This window comes from Barbus barbus (assembly GCF_936440315.1).
Source record: "Barbus barbus genome assembly, chromosome: 13".
NCBI lineage: Eukaryota > Metazoa > Chordata > Actinopteri > Cypriniformes > Cyprinidae > Barbus > Barbus barbus.
The window spans coordinates 21503723-21522500 of record NC_136741.1 but is presented as its reverse complement, the minus strand read 5'-3'; the positions used below and the strand labels follow the sequence as shown (position 1 = coordinate 21522500).

General features: G+C 37.7%; 1 protein-coding gene across 1 annotated transcript in view; it reads right to left on the bottom strand.

The window, feature by feature from the left end:
* The window catches only part of LOC306879014 (cytoplasmic FMR1-interacting protein 1 homolog), a 50006-nt gene that overhangs the window by 29497 nt on the left and 1731 nt on the right, over positions 1–18778 (bottom strand). The window contains exons 2-15 of the mRNA XM_079431676.1: positions 12999–13119; positions 12816–12905; positions 10912–10989; positions 10709–10810; positions 10443–10624; positions 9178–9274; positions 8445–8573; positions 6034–6138; positions 5751–5842; positions 5339–5456; positions 3763–3885; positions 2067–2192; positions 1407–1573; positions 1171–1318 (exon numbers count right to left, since the gene is read on the bottom strand). Of these exons, the coding sequence (XP_079287802.1) occupies positions 1171–1318; positions 1407–1573; positions 2067–2192; positions 3763–3885; positions 5339–5456; positions 5751–5842; positions 6034–6138; positions 8445–8573; positions 9178–9274; positions 10443–10624; positions 10709–10810; positions 10912–10989; positions 12816–12905; positions 12999–13115 (1674 nt within the window). The 5' untranslated portion in view covers positions 13116–13119. The remainder of the gene's footprint in view (positions 1–1170; positions 1319–1406; positions 1574–2066; positions 2193–3762; positions 3886–5338; positions 5457–5750; positions 5843–6033; positions 6139–8444; positions 8574–9177; positions 9275–10442; positions 10625–10708; positions 10811–10911; positions 10990–12815; positions 12906–12998; positions 13120–18778) is intronic.

Sequence of the window (18778 nt, the reverse complement as noted above, 5' to 3'; positions counted from 1 at the left end):
CGAGGGAACGGACCGCTTTATTTCAGCTGCCGCTCTTAAAGCGCCACCTCATGGCAGAGAATGAATTTGCATTTCCAAAAATATATTTTTTATATTGAATGCATGAAAAAAAAAAACAATAACAATAGTCATCGTCAAATCACAACAACAGTCCAGGGTCAAAAAGCCTATCTTATGTTTAGATCGACCCATGTTTTTACGTAGCAAACACATAAGACTTGTAAATATGAAAGAAGTTAATGTCCCACATGAAGAAATACTATAGTAATTTATAGTAAATAAATACTATAGTGTTTTAGAACCATACTATAGTAAAGTACTTTAATTTGTTGTGGTAATTCTATAGATGCTGTGGTAATATAACAACTATAGTAATATAAACAAATTACTTTACCCAATACTGTACTATAGGGTATACTACAATACACTAGTATTCTTTAGTTTTTACTACAGTAAACTGTAAAGTATACAGTTTATATGTTCACTATAGTTAATACTACAGTATGCTGTACCATTCATTAAAGTGTTGTAAATACTATAATATATACAGTATAATACACTTTACTATAGCATGGCTCAAAAACACAATAGTATTTATTATAAATTACTATAGTATTTTTTCATGCGGGGTGCCTTCTAAAAATCCAAACAATTTAGATATTTTATTTTATAGATTATTTAATATTTATGTTTTAAATTAATATAATAATTCATATGTTTGACTTATCCCTTTTCATAAAAATGATTTAAAGGCTGAAATCCGATTTATAAGATTTTTGTTTTTGTGAAAACCTGTATCTGAATCGTAAATCATGTCATTTTAAGGCTTAATGTTACCACAGATATTGTCCAACCCCACTCATACGGTGTTGATTTTACTAGTTTACTTAGCTCAGTCATAAATTGCCTTAAATAGATTTTTAAGAATTCTGCAGATACCCTGTAAATAGTAAAATAAAACTCTTTCCTTGATATTCGTTGATATGTGTATTGAAAATGTTTTTGATTGACATTTATGGTCTTTTTTAGTTGGGCTAGTTAAATTTTCGGGCTACCAAAATCTGAAGAGTATCTGCCTGAAGGGCTACCAAGGATTTTGAAATTTTGCGAGCCCTGTGTACAATTGGGTTACTACATTGTCTATGTATTGATAATTACAGAGTTGCATACCTGAGTGCTAGAGGGTCCTACGGCACGACGAGGAACTTTGATATCAAATCCTCCTTTAGGGTCCTTCTCGCCCCGCAGTGCTGGGTCATTATGTGGCTCTCTGCCAGTCTCCCAATCACAGATGGTTTTACGGATGGCCTGGAGGACGCTGCAACAAGGTCACAGTCAGCCAAAACGGACTTAAACAACTAGAGCTGTAAGACAGAAAGATCATTCAGTTTGGTGCTCTGTTGTACCTCTGGATGACATTCTTCTTTCTCTTGATGGCCTGACGAAGCGGTTCTCTGAGTGTCACCTGGGCAAAGTCTTGCAGAGATGCGTAGATGGTGTGACGGATGGCATGGTTGAACACGCTCTCCATACGGCCCATAAGCACCTGCAGGCCCTTTATCATGGCGATGACCTAAACACATAGACAGAAGCACATCAAGAACACAGACACAAACTCTTCTGAGTTCACTTCAGACACGCTACACAATCAGTCACAGTTAATGACACTAAATTACAGTTTATGAACATTAAATCACAAAAGTTCATGATTAATTCAGTCACCGATATGATTCAGTGAGTTCATTCAGAGAAGGATTGATTCAAAACACAGGCCCACACAGAGTTAAATACTAAATTTAAGTCATTCTAAATAATCAAAAGAAATTAAAATGTTAAAAAATAAAATAAAATATTAATTTTACAAATTAAAATTAATTACAATATATAATAATTAAAATGAATTCAAAAGTATAGTTAATTAATTTTAGAAAAACCTGAATACACTGTTGTTCATCATCTAAAAAATTAATTTTCAGTGGAGGTCATGAGGTGCAATGACTTTTAAAATGTTTGTGCATTTATTTTGTGTTTATAATTACAATGCTACACAGCTGAGCTGTACTGACCTCCACCAGAGCAAATTTCTCTTCGCTGGTGTAGTTGTATCTGGTGGCACGTTCATACTCCTCAGCATTGTCTGGGCATTCTTTGTTGGAGTATTTATCAGTGGGGTGCACCAACTTCCAGGAATACTGCAAAAGGAAAACATTTTACAATCATTCATGTATAATTGCTTGTGATGATCAAATTTTTAAAAAATCAAATACGTTATCTTCAAAGCTACTTCACAAATTTCAGAAACTATGGTCCAGCATCTTCATCCCCAGCCTAATTTCCAACAAATATCAAAATCCATTTTACTAATTGCCAAGAATGGACTTGTTTCAAGCTGTTTCCATGGTAACAACAGCATAAAATGTTTTGTTCAGAGAAAAAAAAGTGCATAGCTGGAACTGACTATTAAAGTGATTCAAATGAAAGGTGAAAACATAGCTGGCCTTGTGGAAACAAAAAAGAGTGCACACCAGGGGAGTGACAGGCCCCATCTATTCAATGAATGAGGTTCAAGAGCTGTCTGGAATGGGTGGGTCGCTGATACTGGAAATTAGAGGTTAGTTAGTCTTTAGTATGTGCGACAGGTTGTCTTTCTGCCTGATGAAGTGTGTGGTGTGAATGACTGTCCTCAAATATAGAGCAGGACCTGAGCAAATTCATTTCTAGGAAAATTCATCTTTCCATTTTGAGCAACTCAATTAAGCAGCTCTCAGAGATTGGACACTTCTATTAGACAGCACTCATTAAAAGAGCTTTTGACAGGCTGGTGTTTGTTACTGCTGATAGACGGTTTCAAAGAATTTGGCATGTTCATTAATCTTCTTTTGGAGGACTGTATACTTTATGCAAAACACAAAAACATTTTAGAGTTGATCTTAAGTGTATGTAATATGGTTTCTTTTTCTTCCTTGCCTGAAAGGGAGGCACTTTATAAAGATGTGATGCTTAAAACAAAAGACTCAGTAAGTCTGAAGACTGGAGATATTATGTAGCTCTTTTGGAGCTTAGGTGTGCCAACTTTTTTTTTTATTTCTGTTATCAGTATTTTTTTGTTGAGCACCCTGTTTGAGAGTTTTTCCAGTGATGTGTATGCTTTTGTTTTGATTTGATTTTATTGCCATTTTGTCATTAAACACAACAGTTGAGAGTAACCAGAAACTAGACAGAGAGAGGGGAAAGAAACCAGGACATATAAAAAAATATATATTTTTTTAAATTGCTCATTGCTGAATACTGATGCATAAATAATAGAAAATATTAAATACTTTAATATAAAAAAACTGCTCAATATTTTATTGCACACCATAACATATGGCAATAAAATCTTCAAAAACTGAACCAATAAAAAAAACATTAAAAATAAATAAATAAATAAAATTCCAGGTTTGAATCCAAGATTTTAAATGCCTACGATTTTAAAAGTATCCATTGCTCCAAAATTCCAAAATTTAAAACAATTAAATTTATTTTGCACAAAACATTACAGGATATTCAGTTTCATGTCAATTTTTAGAGATTATTAGACTTCAGTTTTTAAGTGATTTTGGGGGGCTTTGTCTTTTATCAGGCAGATTTATAAGACAACAGCATGAAACCAGGGATCCAGCCATGCGTTACCCACATAATCACCACTGCTCATCAGTTGGAGTTCAACTTTTCCTGGTTGGTGGTCACATACATAAATATGAGTGTGACAATTCCACTCACCACTTCCATGACCTGAGCACTCCACTGAGAGAGCAGCTGCAGACCCTGCAGAGCCAGATCAAACAGCTTCCTGTATTCAGAGTCTGTCTTCTGGGCCTCCTGACGCCCTGAGCCGGTCACTACCTGCAAAAATGAGAAAAGAAGGCAATGACAGAGCAAGCAAACAAGATAACATAACATCCAACACAACTACTATCATTAGAGAGAAAATGAGCAAATTAATGAACCACTGAAATCTCTTCACACAAGCTAATGACAAAACTCCAGGATCCCTGGCGCATCTACAGAAGCAGGGGCTGCATTCGAAATGAACAAACATAGGAGGAAATGCCAAAACCCTGTATATGTGCACTTGTTTCAGCAGTCCAAGACAGCACCAGACAAGCACTGCATGTCAAAACCCCTGACATCTGACAACCAGGGCTGTGGAACGAACAAACAAATTCCTCCCCGTTTCTCCTTGTCACCGGGCTGCTGTCACTGATAACGGACCCCAGTTGTCCTCTGGCTGCCAATACGTTCTCATTATAGTGCTGCTGCCATGTCTCAATTCAAACCCAGGCTGGCCTCCTCCTCTCACATTTCCATATTCATCTGTAAGAATATAGCCCCCGTGGTTCTGAATGCAAACTCTTAAGTTGCTGAGATTGAGGCTTGAATACATTCAGCCAAGAAAAAGGGAATCATGTATGAAGCGAGAGCTGTTCGCCCTCCCATGGCTAATGAATATTTATAAAATCTACTCACATGAGCAAAAACTAACTCAACAAGGGCAATGTAAGCCACTGTAGCTTCTGATTCTCCTTAATCTGTATGATTCCCACCATTAATGCACTTCTTTTCCAGCACCCGCTAGGCTGAGGCTTATTCAGTTTAATTACCAATTTTTACCATAGTTATCATAAGAACTAAAGTACTAGTAGAATATATCATACGAATACTTTTATGCAGCGAGGATGCATTAAATTAATCAAAAGTGATACTAAAGGCTTCACATTGCTAGAAATAAATCCTATTTTAAATGAATGCCGTTCTTTCGAAATTTCTATTCATCAAAGAATCCTGAAAAAAGTGTCATGGTTTCCACAAAAATAACCATTTTATAATAGTTAGATATGATGGTTGAGCACAAAATCAGCATATTAGAATGATTTCTGAAGGATGATATGACTTTGAAGACTGGAGTAATAGTTAATTATGAAATGTATTAAAATAAAAAGTTATTTTACAGAAAACGGTTATTTCAAATTGTAATATTATTTCACAACATGAATGTTTACTGTATTCTTGATCAAATAATTAACATTACTGCAGCCAAAATTGTGATTTAAATCCAATCCTAATAAGCAAACAACTGCTTGAATTTCTGAATCAAAGAACTACTCAGAAAACAAAATTCATCAGAGGTCTTATGTTTAGAAATAGCAAGTCATTTGGCATATTAGGTAATAGACATTTCATCCCCTAACGTCATTGGCAGTATGAGTCAGTGCATGCCAACTGGGGAGTCTGCACTGCATTTGTTTATTAAGACGGTGAAGAAAAGACAGTGTTTTGTTTTTTAAAAACCTTTTACCTCACTGTTGCTGTAGCGAGCCAGCTCAGAAATGAAGCGCATGTGGTCTTCACGGATTTGAATCATCTGCTCACAGATATTATATTGGGGGCTACTGCCTGCAGATGTGCACGACCACCTAGAGGATAGAGGAGGCCAGGCAATTAAAACATTGAAGGGTCCAGTAAATATAACAACATTTGTCCTGAAATTCTTTCTTGCTAAATATTCTTCAAACAACAGCATGTGGACATATAGAATTTTATAAAACTTTTTTGATGCTTTTGCAATCTCAGTTCTCCATTTATTGCAGTGTCTTGGAAAAGTAAAACCAGTAAATTATTAAAAATGTATTTAAAAAAAATTGGGTTATCTACTCTTGCATCTGCATATACAGCGTGCACATTTAAGTACGGCATCCTAGGACACCCACCTGGATTTGTTTTCCTCATAGTGAGCACTGGTTTTGATATAGCGGGCCAGCTCAATCTGCATGTCACCGAACAGAGGCACTACCTGCAATTGCTGTAGGGACAGGGCAGAAGGTCAAATCAAATTAAAATCCTCCTCACGTGATCCCAACATAAATGGCCAGATGAGACAGATTCTGGTTTACACCAGGCATTAACATGCATCTCAAATGCATTTCTACTTGTGAAGGTCAGAGATTTTATGACCATTTATATATTATTAAAAGCACACAGACAGACACGCACCTTGAAAAACTTGTCAATTTTCGTGAGGTTGATTCTCTTCTTAGCATCCAATTTGTAGATGCTGCTGTTGGTTCCATCCATGAGATAGAGACCAAAGCCCATCACCTACAAGACATGGTCACACACAAAACTATGTGAAAAACTGGTGTAAAAACCCTTAATATCTTGATCTTTACATTAAACAGCAATCTACTTAGTGATAAGATTATGATACATAAATATCAAGATTCACATTTAATATTGTCAAAAGTTTAAGAAATATTAGCAATAACAGAGTACCATCCTTAACTAGAAATACAGTGCCATTTTTTTCCTACTTTTTGTAATAGCAAATATACCATATATTTTGGCACGAGTCATTTTCTTTAATACATTTATTTTTTTATTTAGCAAGAACACGTTCAATTGATCAAAACTGACACTAAAAATTTTTTAATACAAAATATCTCTGCTTCAAATAAATGCAGTTCTTTTACATTTTCAATTCACCAAGGAATCCTGAAAAAAAAAATTGAATGGCTCAAAAATATTTTGAATATTTGTTATACCACGGTTTTCAATATTTATTTATTTTTAAAAAGAGCATTAAATCAACATTTTAGAATGATTTTTTTCTGAAGGATCATCTGAAGACTGGAGTAATGGCTGCTGAGTATTCAGCTTTGACTTCAGAGGACTAAATTACATTTTAAAATACAGTTGGGCAAAAAAGTATTTAGTCAGACACCAATTGTGCAAGTTCTCCCACTTAAAAAGATGAGAGAGAGGCCTGTAATTTTCATCATAGGTACACTTCAACTATGAGAGACAGAATGGGGGGAAAGAATCCAGGAAACCACATTGTAGGATTTTTAAAGAATTTATTTGCAAATTATGGTGGAAAATAAGTATTTGGTCAATAACAAAACTTCATCTCAATACTTTGTTATATACCCTTTGTTGGCAATGACAGAGGTCAAACGTTTTCTGTAAGTCTTCACAAGGTTTTCACACACTGTTGCTGGTATTTTGGCCCATTCCTCCATGCAGCTCTCCTCTAGAGCAGTGATGTTTTGGGGCTGTCGCTGGGCAACACGGACTTTCAACTAGAGACTGGCTAGGCCACTCCAGGACCTTGAAATGCTTCTTACGAAGCCACTCCTTCGTTGCCCGAGCGGTGTGTTTGGGATCATTGTCATGCTGAAAGACCCAGCCACGTTTCATCTTCAATGCCCTTGCTGATGGAAGGAGGTTTTCACTCAAAATCTCAGGATACATGGCCCCATTCATTCTTTCCTTTACACGGATCAGTCGTCCTGGTCCCTTTGCAGAAAAACAGCCCCAAAGCATGATGTTTTCACCCCCATGCTTCACAGTAGGTATGGTGTTCTTTGGATGCAACTCAGCATTCTTTCTCCTCCAAACACGCCGAGTTGAGTTTTTACCAAAAAGTAATATTTTGGTTTCATCTGACCATATGACATTCTCCCAATCCTCTTCTGGATCATCCAAATGCTCTCTAGCAAACTTCAGACGGGCCCGGACATGAACTGGCTTAAACAGGGGGACACGTCTGGCACTGCAGGATTTGAGTCACTGGCGGCGTAGTGTGTTACTGATGGTAGCCTTTGTTACTTTGGTCCCAGCTCTCTGCAGGTCATTCACTAGGTCCCCCCGTGTGGTTCTGGGATTTTTGCTCACCGTTCTTGTGATCATTTTGACCCCACGGGGTGAGATCTTGCGTTGAGCCCCAGATCGAGGGAGATTATCAGTGGTCTTGTATGTCTTCCATTTTCTAGTAATTGCTCCCACAGTTGATTTCTTCACACCAAGCTGCTTGCCTATTGCAGATTCAGTCTTCCCAGCCTGGTGCAGGTCTACAATTTTGTTTTTGGTGTCCTTCGACAGCTCTTTGGTCTTGGCCATAGTGGAGTTTGGAGTGTGACTGTTTGAGGTTGTGGACAGGTGTCTTTTATACTGATAACGAGTTCAAACAGGTGCCATAAATACAGGTAACGAGTGGAGGACAGAGGAGCCTCTTGAAGAAGTTACAGGTCTGTGAGAGCCAGAAATCTTGCTTGTTTGTAGGTGACCAAATACTTATTTTACCGAGGAATTTACCAATTAATTCATTAAAAATCCTACAATGTGATTTCCTGGATTCTTTCCCCCCCATTCTGTCTCTCATAGTTGAAGTGTACCTATGATGAATATTACAGGCCTCTCTCATCTTTTTAAGTGGGAGAACTTGCACAATTGGTGGCTGACTAAATACTTTTTTGCCCAAATGTACATTAAAATAGAAAATATATTTTAAAATGTAATAATTTTAATCAAAATTGTAGTTTTTACTGTGTTTGTGAACAAATAAATGCAGACCTTGGTGAGCACAAAATATTTATTTCAAAACCATAAAAAAAATATATGCTTACTTTGAGTAGCATGTGTTTCTCACTGGGGGTGAGGTACATCTTGTTTTCGTAGAAGTCCACGCACAGGTTAACAATGTCTGCCAACAGCTCATCAAATCCGTTAATCACTTCAAGCTGTTGCTGTAGGGACTGAAGCAGAGACGCCTGTCAATATCAGCAACTCATACACAGAACATGTCGTAAGCACCGCTGCACGTATTTGTGTTTATTATGCTGCAATCTCCAGGGACTTGAAGTCAATTTAGTGAATGTCAGTGTTCAGGAGCTGGTCTACATAAAACACAAATATGTCTTCACTACAGTTGCAAAACTAATTAAGTGAAGTGACATACAGCCAAGTATGGTGACCCATACTCGGAATTCGTGCTCTGCATTTAACCCATCCAACGTGCACACACACAGCAGTAAACACACACACACACCGTGAACACACACCCGGAGCAGTGGGCAGCCATATTGCTGCGGCGCCCGGGGAGCAGTTGGGGGTTCGGTGCCTTGCTCAAGGGCACCTCAGTCGTGGTATTGAGGGTGGAGAGAGCGCTGGACATTCACTCCCCCCACCTACAATCCCTGCCGGCCCGAGACTCGAACCCGCAACCTTTGGATTACGAGTCCGACTCTCTAATCATTAGGCCACGACTTCCCGCATTGACACTCCTTGTTTGTTTAGATAATTTATAGTTAATGCATTTTCTCAGTATCAAGTGATAGTTTACAGAAGATGGTGCTGTACCTGAGTGATCTTGTTGTGGTTGGCCAGGAACATGGATAAGTTCTGAGACTCCTGAATGGAGGATGGCTCAGACATTTTCCTCAGGAACTGGGCAGCTCTGATGTACAGACAGAGAAAAACATAAGCAAAGAAGAGAAAGACAAACACAGAAAATATCACAATCAGGGCAGTTTAAACACTATATGTCACTATGACAAACAATTACACATAGATACTTTTATAAGACAAATACAATTATTGTCTGACACTTATAAAAATATGTTGCTTTCGTTTTTATGGAGGGGACAGTGAAAATGTAAAAATAAATCTGATCTACTGGCCAGCAGGAAAAACTAAAATCTGTAACACTGAGACCTAGAAAGAAAAACACAATACAAAAGACAGAGACATAGAGAGAGACAGCAAGAGAATGACGAGAAAAGCGTTTGAAGACAGGAGGTGGAAAAACTGGATGGGGTGACAAATCTGACATTTCATTAAGTGTGTTCAGCGTGTGGGCACACTGAAAATAAACTCAAATCTACGCAGATACACCAACTCACACGAACACCTTGAAAGAACAGGGGTCATAAAACTATACAGATCTAGTGTCTTGACGACACATAGATGTGCAGCATCTCTGTTCCATCTATCATAACTTTATTTGACACTGTGGACTCTTGTATGGCTATTTCAACAAATACTGTATAAGATAATGAGTATGCAGCTAATGAACAAAAATATATCACTAACGACATCCCGTCCCATTCAGCAGCCATTATTTCAGTCAATTTCAGAAATCATTGCTGATCATCTTCAATAATCATGCTGATTTAGTGCTCAAGAAACATTTATTCTTATTAGTATTAATGTTGACATTTTTGTGGAAACCATAATCCTTTTTATCAGGACATTTTTATTGAACTGAAAGTTCAAAAGAACAGCATTCAATTGAAATATAAATATCAAAACATTGAAATATTTATTTTGTAACATTTTAAATATATTTAATGTCAGTTTTGACCAATTTAATGCATTCTTGCTGAATAAAAGTATTAATTTGCCTTAAACAAAACAAGTCATACTGGAAAATACAATGCATAAAATATTTTCTTAATCTGAAATGTCTGTAAAATGCCTAAGAAGCACCAAAAAAGTGGGTATACTACAGTGATAACACGGACCAGAAGAAACCAGATGTAGAATGACTGCCATCTAGAGGATAAATGTATTAATGATGAGGCTAGATGCAAAACTGAGGCTCACAGAGAGCAATCTGCGGTTACCTCTTGTAGGCGGAGTGATCGTTTTTGACGCTGCACTTCATATTCTTAAGTTCGTCCAGCACTGCAAACATGTTGATGAACTTCCCCAGTGTGAGCAGATAGGCTTCAGACACAAAGTCCTTCCTCCGCTCAGCGTGACACAGTCGACGCACTTCCCCACAGAAGCGATCTATTGCTGTCCTCTGAGAACGAAGTAAAATGAGAGAAGCATTAGTGTATCTTAAAACATCTTGTATTAAAATCTAGAAAATAGTTTTGATCTTTACCTGAAAGTACATGAAGTTCATTAATTTAGTGACTTCAGGCTCGAGCACCTCCACTGTCTTCTCATAGATCTCCACTCTGTTGGGCTGTTCATTACACTTCACCTGAGAGAGGGACAGATGGAGAGGGTCAAAACAACATACTTCCAATCTGTGTTGATGGCATTGTGAGTTTTTCAGAGCAGCTTTAGGCTTGACTAATTTACCTGAGGAATAGCTCTTGAACAGCTCCTCCAGGTATACAGCATCACGGCATACTCCTGTCCTTCCTCCAACATTTCATTCTGTAACACAGCAAAAGTTGAACATGAAATTATAATACATACAAAATATATTCTACATACAGTGGGGTCCAAAAGATTAAAGGGATAGTTCACCCAAAAATGACAATTCTGTCATTAATTACTCACTCTCATGTTCTTCCAAAGGCTTTCGTTTATCTTCGGGACACACATTAATATATTTTTGAAGATATTTTGAAGAATTGTTGAATAAAGTTGTTATTTTTGTTTTCTTTGTACATAAAAAAAGCATTCTCGTCACTTTATAAAATTACGGTTGAACCATTGATGTCACAAGGATGGACTATTTTAACGGTGTCCTTACTACCTTTCTGGACCTGGGAACATTTTAGATACGTTGCTGTCTATGCAGGGTCAGAAAGCTCTCGGATTTCATCAAATATATCTTAATTTGTGTTCTGAATCCAAACGAAGGTCTTATGAGTTGGTAACGACATGAGGGTGAGCAAATAATGACAGAATTTTCATTTTTGGGTGAACTATCCCTTTAGGCCACACTGAAAATCTGGAGTTTTATCTAAATAAAGTATTATACCAAATAGTTTTAGAATAAAAAGGGAAGTCGTGGCCTAATGGTTAGAGAGTCGGACTCGTAATCGAAAGGTTGCGAGTTCGAGCCCCCGGCCGGCAGGAATTGCAGGTGGGGGGAGGGAATGTCCAGCACTCTCTCCACCCTCAATACCACGACTGAGGTGCCCTTGAGCAAGGCACCGAACCCCCAATTGCTCCCCGGGCGCCGCAGCATGGCTGCCCACTGCTCCGGGTGTGTGTTCACGGTGTGTGTGTGTGTGTGTGTGTGCATTTGTTCACTACTCACTGCTGTGTGTATGGTTGGACTTGGATGGTTTAAACGCAGAGCACCAATTTCGAGTATGGGTCACCATACTTGACAATACGTCACGACTTTACTTTATAATGAACAAAAACTAATAATAAAGTAAAAATGCAGAAATATTTAGGGATTTAATCTACACTATTTTCAAGGTTAAAACTTGGTTAAACTATACTAAATAAATGATAAACGATAATTTATAAAAACATTTTAATACTGTCAATTTTTTCAGGTATCTTAAATTGTCATTTTAGAATTCAATCATTTATTTTATAAATCATTTATTTAATTATTTAATCATTTATTTTTTAATTCAACATTCTATTAAATAATTACAATAAGTACATATAAATAACTAAATAATAATAATTACAATAATGCAAAATAAATGGATTTCTGGACTAGTGACCTCAGAATTTTGAAGCCCAATTTATACATCAAATGCAGCTTCTACAATAAACCTTTATCTCATGATGAATGTAATGCCAAAGAACAGATTAACCCACTTAATCTTAAGATCTTAACAAGAAACTTTGGAGAAAATCTTCCCTAGAGTAACAAAAACACTCTTTCGTAGTCACTCTGAGACTTTGTGCGTGTGTGTGTGTAAAGTTTTCAACTCCTCAATGATGCCAAACAGTCCCTGACAGCTATTACCTCTCACTAATAAAGCCCACAGCAGTTCACATTCAATACAAAAACCATTCAGAGCAGCCCACTCAGCTTGGCCATGTTCCTCAAATGGTGAACTCGGACAATGAGAGACTCTAATGGGCTCTCTTAATTCCATTCAAGCCCCAGACAGACTCCTTTAGCAAGGCTTCCTGAGGGCTGGCTTGATGGACTGGATTGGACAGTCAAGGTCAGCTCAACGAAGCTGTGATGGAGTCGAGGTTTAGTGATTTAAAGAAGGTTAGCTAGTGAAAGTGGAGTTGAACAGCTGCCTGTTTGTGTGGAAATGTTGAGAAGATCTTACCATGCTGGAGTGGACGGTAGCCTGCTCGATGTAGCGGGCAATGCCTGTCACAAAAGCATTGCGGTCCTCAAAGTTGGTGTTGAAGTTGGGCTAACGGTGGTAAAACGAAAAGGCCTGGTTATGCACTGTCTTCAGGTATTTTGGGTTTATATAAATACACTGAAGATCTAGGTCAGTTGTTACCTGGTAAATGAGCGAGGAGGGCAGAGGCTCGATACAAGGCTGCTGATCTGGAAGTGGCAGCTCCTCCAGCAGGTCCACATTGGACAGAGCATCTTCCAGAGTCACCGTAGATGCCATCACTCTAGAACAAAACGCATACTTTCCATTTTAAAAGTGATAAATGAATCAGAAAAGGAGCATTCACAAATTTTTCTTGGTGCAATACTGGATCATACTGTCAAAGATGTTTAATATTTGATATCACAGATGGCAAACATCAACATAAAAAGTAAATGTTTGGAAACTATAGCAACAGAGCAAAGGCAAGCAAGATGTTTATAGCTGACAGGAAAAAATAACACCTCAAAACAACCAAAAAACTGTCCCTTATCTTTGCAACCGGGCAACTTTTTCACACCTCACAACGTCAACTGTAAGAATGAAAGTGCTCTCCTACTTCTTCTCTTCCCCTTATGGGGCAAAACCTCGTACCGTCACGTGTGCCAATCTGGCATGATGCACAAAAAACAAAAAAAACACATCTTCCTTGTATAGAGGAATGCTCTATATGCTGTGACAGAGATTAAATTGCGAAAAATTCCCAAATAGTATTACATTGAAAATGAATCACTGTGATACAATGATTTAGATTATCGTTTTTACGGGTCCAGAGTCTGTAAATTAAACAAACATCATCTGCTTGGCTGTGATTGTGTGTCATGTTTTGCTGCAGTTTCACATTTAGCATGGAAAGACAAATTGCTTGTTGCTGAAACTAATACTGGCCACAAGCATACAGAAGTGACTGACAGACAATTAAAGGACATCAAAAGAGGAAACGCCATGCAGGCAGAGGAAATGGAGATGGGCTGAGAGAAACACAGTGATGTTATCAGCCACACACTGCTGTGGATGACACTGAAAGCTGCTTTTGACTGAGCAGCTGTACTTCAAAATGCAAATCGTACACGCTCAATTGAAGCTGAAGAGCATCAATTGTTTTATTGTTAAAATCTGTGCAATATGCAGAGAAAACTATAAATATAAGCCACCTGTAGACTGACTTCCTGAAGAACATAAACAGGTAGGGACTACTTTGTTTGGCAGACAGGGGTGGGGCAGAAGGGATAGCGTTTAAAGATTAAACTGAATTAATGTCTATTACGAAAAAAAATAAACGCATACTCTCTACTAATAGCGAAACTGTTAAATAGCGAAAAGTTCATCTTCTTCAAGAGCACCACAGTTATTACCTCGCTTGTGAGAAATGTCAAGTAGCTTTAAATAGCTAAACTATTTTAATGTTAAAATCATCAGAGCAGCGCTGACAGCACGTTTCTGTTGCGTGTGTGTCCGTATACTACTGTATGTGTGTGCGTTTGTAAGGGAGAGAGAGAGCGGGAGAAAGAGTATTGCTTTCCGTACATAATGAAACATTTCTGTGGCAAAAACACAGACACAATTTGTCTTTTTTTAATCATACTGTTTACTATATTTATTTGTTTGGTCAGTGTTGTTGTGGGTTTAGGTTCTTTAGCTGTAAAAAGATAAATGATACATCTCCCACATATCTCCATCTAATTTTAACCTTCAAAAAAACATTGCAATTACAGCTAAAAAAAAAAAAAAAATGCTTTAGGGGTAAATAATGTCCCAGTGCCCTGCACCTTTTGTACCTTTTTAAAATCAATCATTATAACTTGTCATAATGCAGCTCTAACAGAACCCATCAAACCCAAACAGAAATGCATCTCAACAATCTGATCTTTGACAATGAACTGAGATCTACACAAATAAAAGTGATGTAACTCAGAACTGAAATCACACGGTTACTACGCCCTTACTGAGCAGGAATGTACAGTTATAGCTGGTGTATAATTTCCTAAGGCATGTTACACCCATTTCTGGCAGCTCCATTATTAAACCAATATTATGAATATTCATAAATGAGCAGCTAATCTTTGCAGGACGCAAACTACTGTCCCTTAAATTTCCAAAACAAAGCAATTCTTTTTTTAATCTTAACACAGCATGAAACTGTGAAGGTCAGTATCTTTCATCAAAAAGGAAGTGGGTAAGAGGTTGTGGACAACAAAACATGTCAGTTCAATATTGTGATTTTATCTGTGAAAACTGAACAAACACTGTAGGCTAGCTGATTAAAAAGTCTAACACATTTCACTCTAGGTTCACTTGCTTCAAATATAATGCGGATCTAAATGATCACAATCCATAAATCCAATTTTTGGATCTAAACAACCCTTCTTAATAGCTGTGAGGCAAATAGGAAGTTGTCTTAAGTAAGCTGAACATCGTTCCTCTTTTTAACTGCAGTAGTTCCCTGATCTCATTTTTCAGATGACACATTCTTCTAAAAACATTCTGCCATGCAATCTTGTCTTTCGCCATTACTCAATGGCTGTAAACCAGATTTATTAGGCCTAGAGGTCCGGTCCTTGGGAATTACATGTTTAGCTCCATCAGACCACTGCAGATAAAGCAGTGCAATGATGTTTAGAGACCACAATCATTCCACAGGCTTGACACACCTGAGCATTTCTCAGTGGGCCAGGTAATTATCAAGCACAGTCAAACAAATAGGGACAGTATTAGAAAACTTGATAAAACATTTGGTCTCTTAATCTCTATCTGTTCTTTTCGATGACCAGAATTAGGGTGGAAATATAAAAATGCAGAAGTTCAATCTGTAGTTTTAGCAAAAGCCTTGGAACTTTCAAAAGATGATGAAACTATGCATTTTGCGACAGAATACAGAGTTTGTGCTGCATATTTTTGATTCACTTTAAACTACCAGCTCCTAAGAGTTGTTTGTTACGAATCAAACTAAACTGGATGCGTTGTATGCTTTTGATTCCATTATAATAATCCTTTATACATGAATCGCACTAAACTGGCTGAAAGTTTGTATTTGCATGCAGCCCACTAATATTTTGAAGCACACTGTCTTTTTTTTTTTTATCACAATTTAGAAAGACATTCACAACTTTGGTAAAATACGATTCCTTTTGCTAAATATGGTGGAGTGGTTTGTTATTCTGATGTTAATCAGATGATTTCTTACTGTCTAACTTAGAGCTTCTAGGTCAGAATGAGCTATAAAGTGAACCAGACTTGATGCTGATTGTGACTACACAAAATACTTGGGAGACTGCTAAACCAATTCAACGATAACAACATTGGACGTTGAACTTGGATGTCATTTGTCACTGGACTGTCTCCAGTTTGACAGGCAGAGTGGAAATAAGACACTGATTCTGAGCATTACATGAATCCAACCCTCTACGGACACCTTGGCAATTGAATGAGAGGGTGCTCGCTGCAGAGCCAAATGGGAGGAGCTGGAGCTCTAGCTCCCACTCGCTGGAGATAATGGGTGGAGATAGACACCTAACCACACCCTAACCCTACCCCTTACCCTATCACTAAACATAACTCCACCCATTACTTCACACAGAGGTGGAGCTGGAGGTCATTTGGCTCTGCAGTGAGCAGTACTTGAATTGCATCGCCATTGGCTAGTACATTTTTTAGTTTACTCGCCAGACTGATCAAATAAAAATAAAATGGCACAGTTTTTTTAAATATCTGAAAGTACACTCTTAACATCAGTCAGTGAAGCATTATAATATGATATTCAAGTATTATTTAATGATAGAACTTTAGTAATTAGAATTAAATCTTGATAACCATGTATGATGCACATTAGTCATTTTAACTTAACTTAGGACTGGTGGTGGTGCTGCTTTTTTGGTCATTCAGTGGTTCTGTAAAAAAAAAAAAAATGGGAAAAAACTAACAAAATACTGATAAGATAATAATGATAAGAATTCTACTATTAAGAACAATATAACGCACTAAGGATTAATGAGCTGCTGGGTTCATGAATATTAATCAGGTTGTGTGTGTGTGTGTGTGTGTGTGTTCGCTCGAATTGATTTGCTGAAATCAAAATAGGCACCAGTCAATGAAATTGCCGTTTGAGTATTAGTTCCGCCCACTACCAGAGAAAGCGGCAGTTCTTAAAAATTCTTCTCTCTCTTTCGGCGTGTGTGTGAGAAAGTGATGGCAAGTCGTGCGCCTTCACACTAGAGTTTATGGTACGTCAAATACAGGTGCGTTGCACATCCATTCCGATAAACATGAAAAATAGCACAGATCGCTTGAAGGGGAGTGAAACTCTGAAGCACTCAGTCAGAGTGTTCGGTGAGTGAAAATATATTTGTGCTAAACTTATACTTAGCTTCCAACTCACACACTAGCGAGTAAAATCAGAGAATTTATTAGCCATTGGCTAATATTAGACATCATTTAGTTGCCCAGAGTGAAGATTTACTCGCAATGTAGAGGATTGCATGAATCACAACCTGAAATGCAAGAAAAACACTTGAAGGTATAGTTCATCCAAAAATTGAGATTGTTATCTTTTACTCACTATCAAGTTATTCCAAACCTTCTTTCTTCTGTTGAATATACTGACTTCCATATTAATTAAGGGAAAAAATACTATGGAAGTCAATGGGGACCAGATGTTGGTTACCCACATTATTTAAAATATCATCTTTTGTGTTTAGCAGAAGAAAGAAACTCACACAGATTTGAGGGTGAGTAAATCATAGAATTTTCAATTTCAGGTGAACTGTCCCTTCTGAAGTCACAAAGTCCAATGAAAATCGAAAAATATCAAAACCATCATAAAACATCCAGGCTAAACATTCCCTGAGACTTATTTTGTTCAGTGACACCCCATATGCCCTGGTCTGGCCGTCTGCCCTAAGCTCTTTTACTCTGATGTCTTCTAAGTCAGTATTAAAGAACAGCGGCTCTCTTACACACTAAGAAGATGATTTCCACCAGTGTTGAGAGATAATATCCGACCATGCCAAAACATGACCTCAACTCCAGCTACACACAGGATGAAAAAGGCACCACATTCTTTCGCACCACATTCTCTGCAGATTTAACGCCTGCTGCACAGCATCTTCCTCCTTGAAATGTTTGTGTCTTCACACTCACACATGTACAAAAAAAAACTTCACAACTTGCAGCACACCCTGGTGAGCTCTCTTACTGAAAACACACAACTCTGACATGTGCCACTTTCACATCTCAATATGCACACAAAAAAAACGAATGTGAAAAAATTTGAATGTGATGAACAGAATATTCTGCTGCATTACACAAACATTTTTCAAGTACATCAAGTAGACTTGTGACCGACTTGGTTGAATCTTTTAAGCCTAAAGATGCTCTTCCACTATCTCCAACATTGGCGTATGACTGCTGCATTTCACCTCCTAGAGGCAGGCACACAGAGCTTTCAAAACTGTTGTGATGCAGCCCTCTGCTTATTCGCCCTAGTAAAATTAATGAATAACGAACACCCAATCAAATGACAAATCACCTTTTTACATTGCTGTCACTCCTTCATGCAGCCACAGCAGTGTTAACCTGTTATTTAATGCCAAGGTTAAAAAATAAAAAAGTATAAGTCTGTAAATATACACTTTTAAAAAATGGTAATAAAAAATAAGGGTCCATATGTTTTAACAAACTTTTGCATACGCATACGGTCAGAAGAACACCCTGCAGATTTTGCCAGTAGAAATGCATGACTTATGGTCTTTGTTTGTTGATGGCTCTAAATGATCTGCTGAATCATAAAACCCACTGCCACAGAGGAACAAATGACTTCCTAAAGCATCATTATCAGAATCTCAAAAGGGTGTGGGCTGATGAACGGCCAGCCTGAACTTCCAACAATCCCACTGACCTCCAGCAAA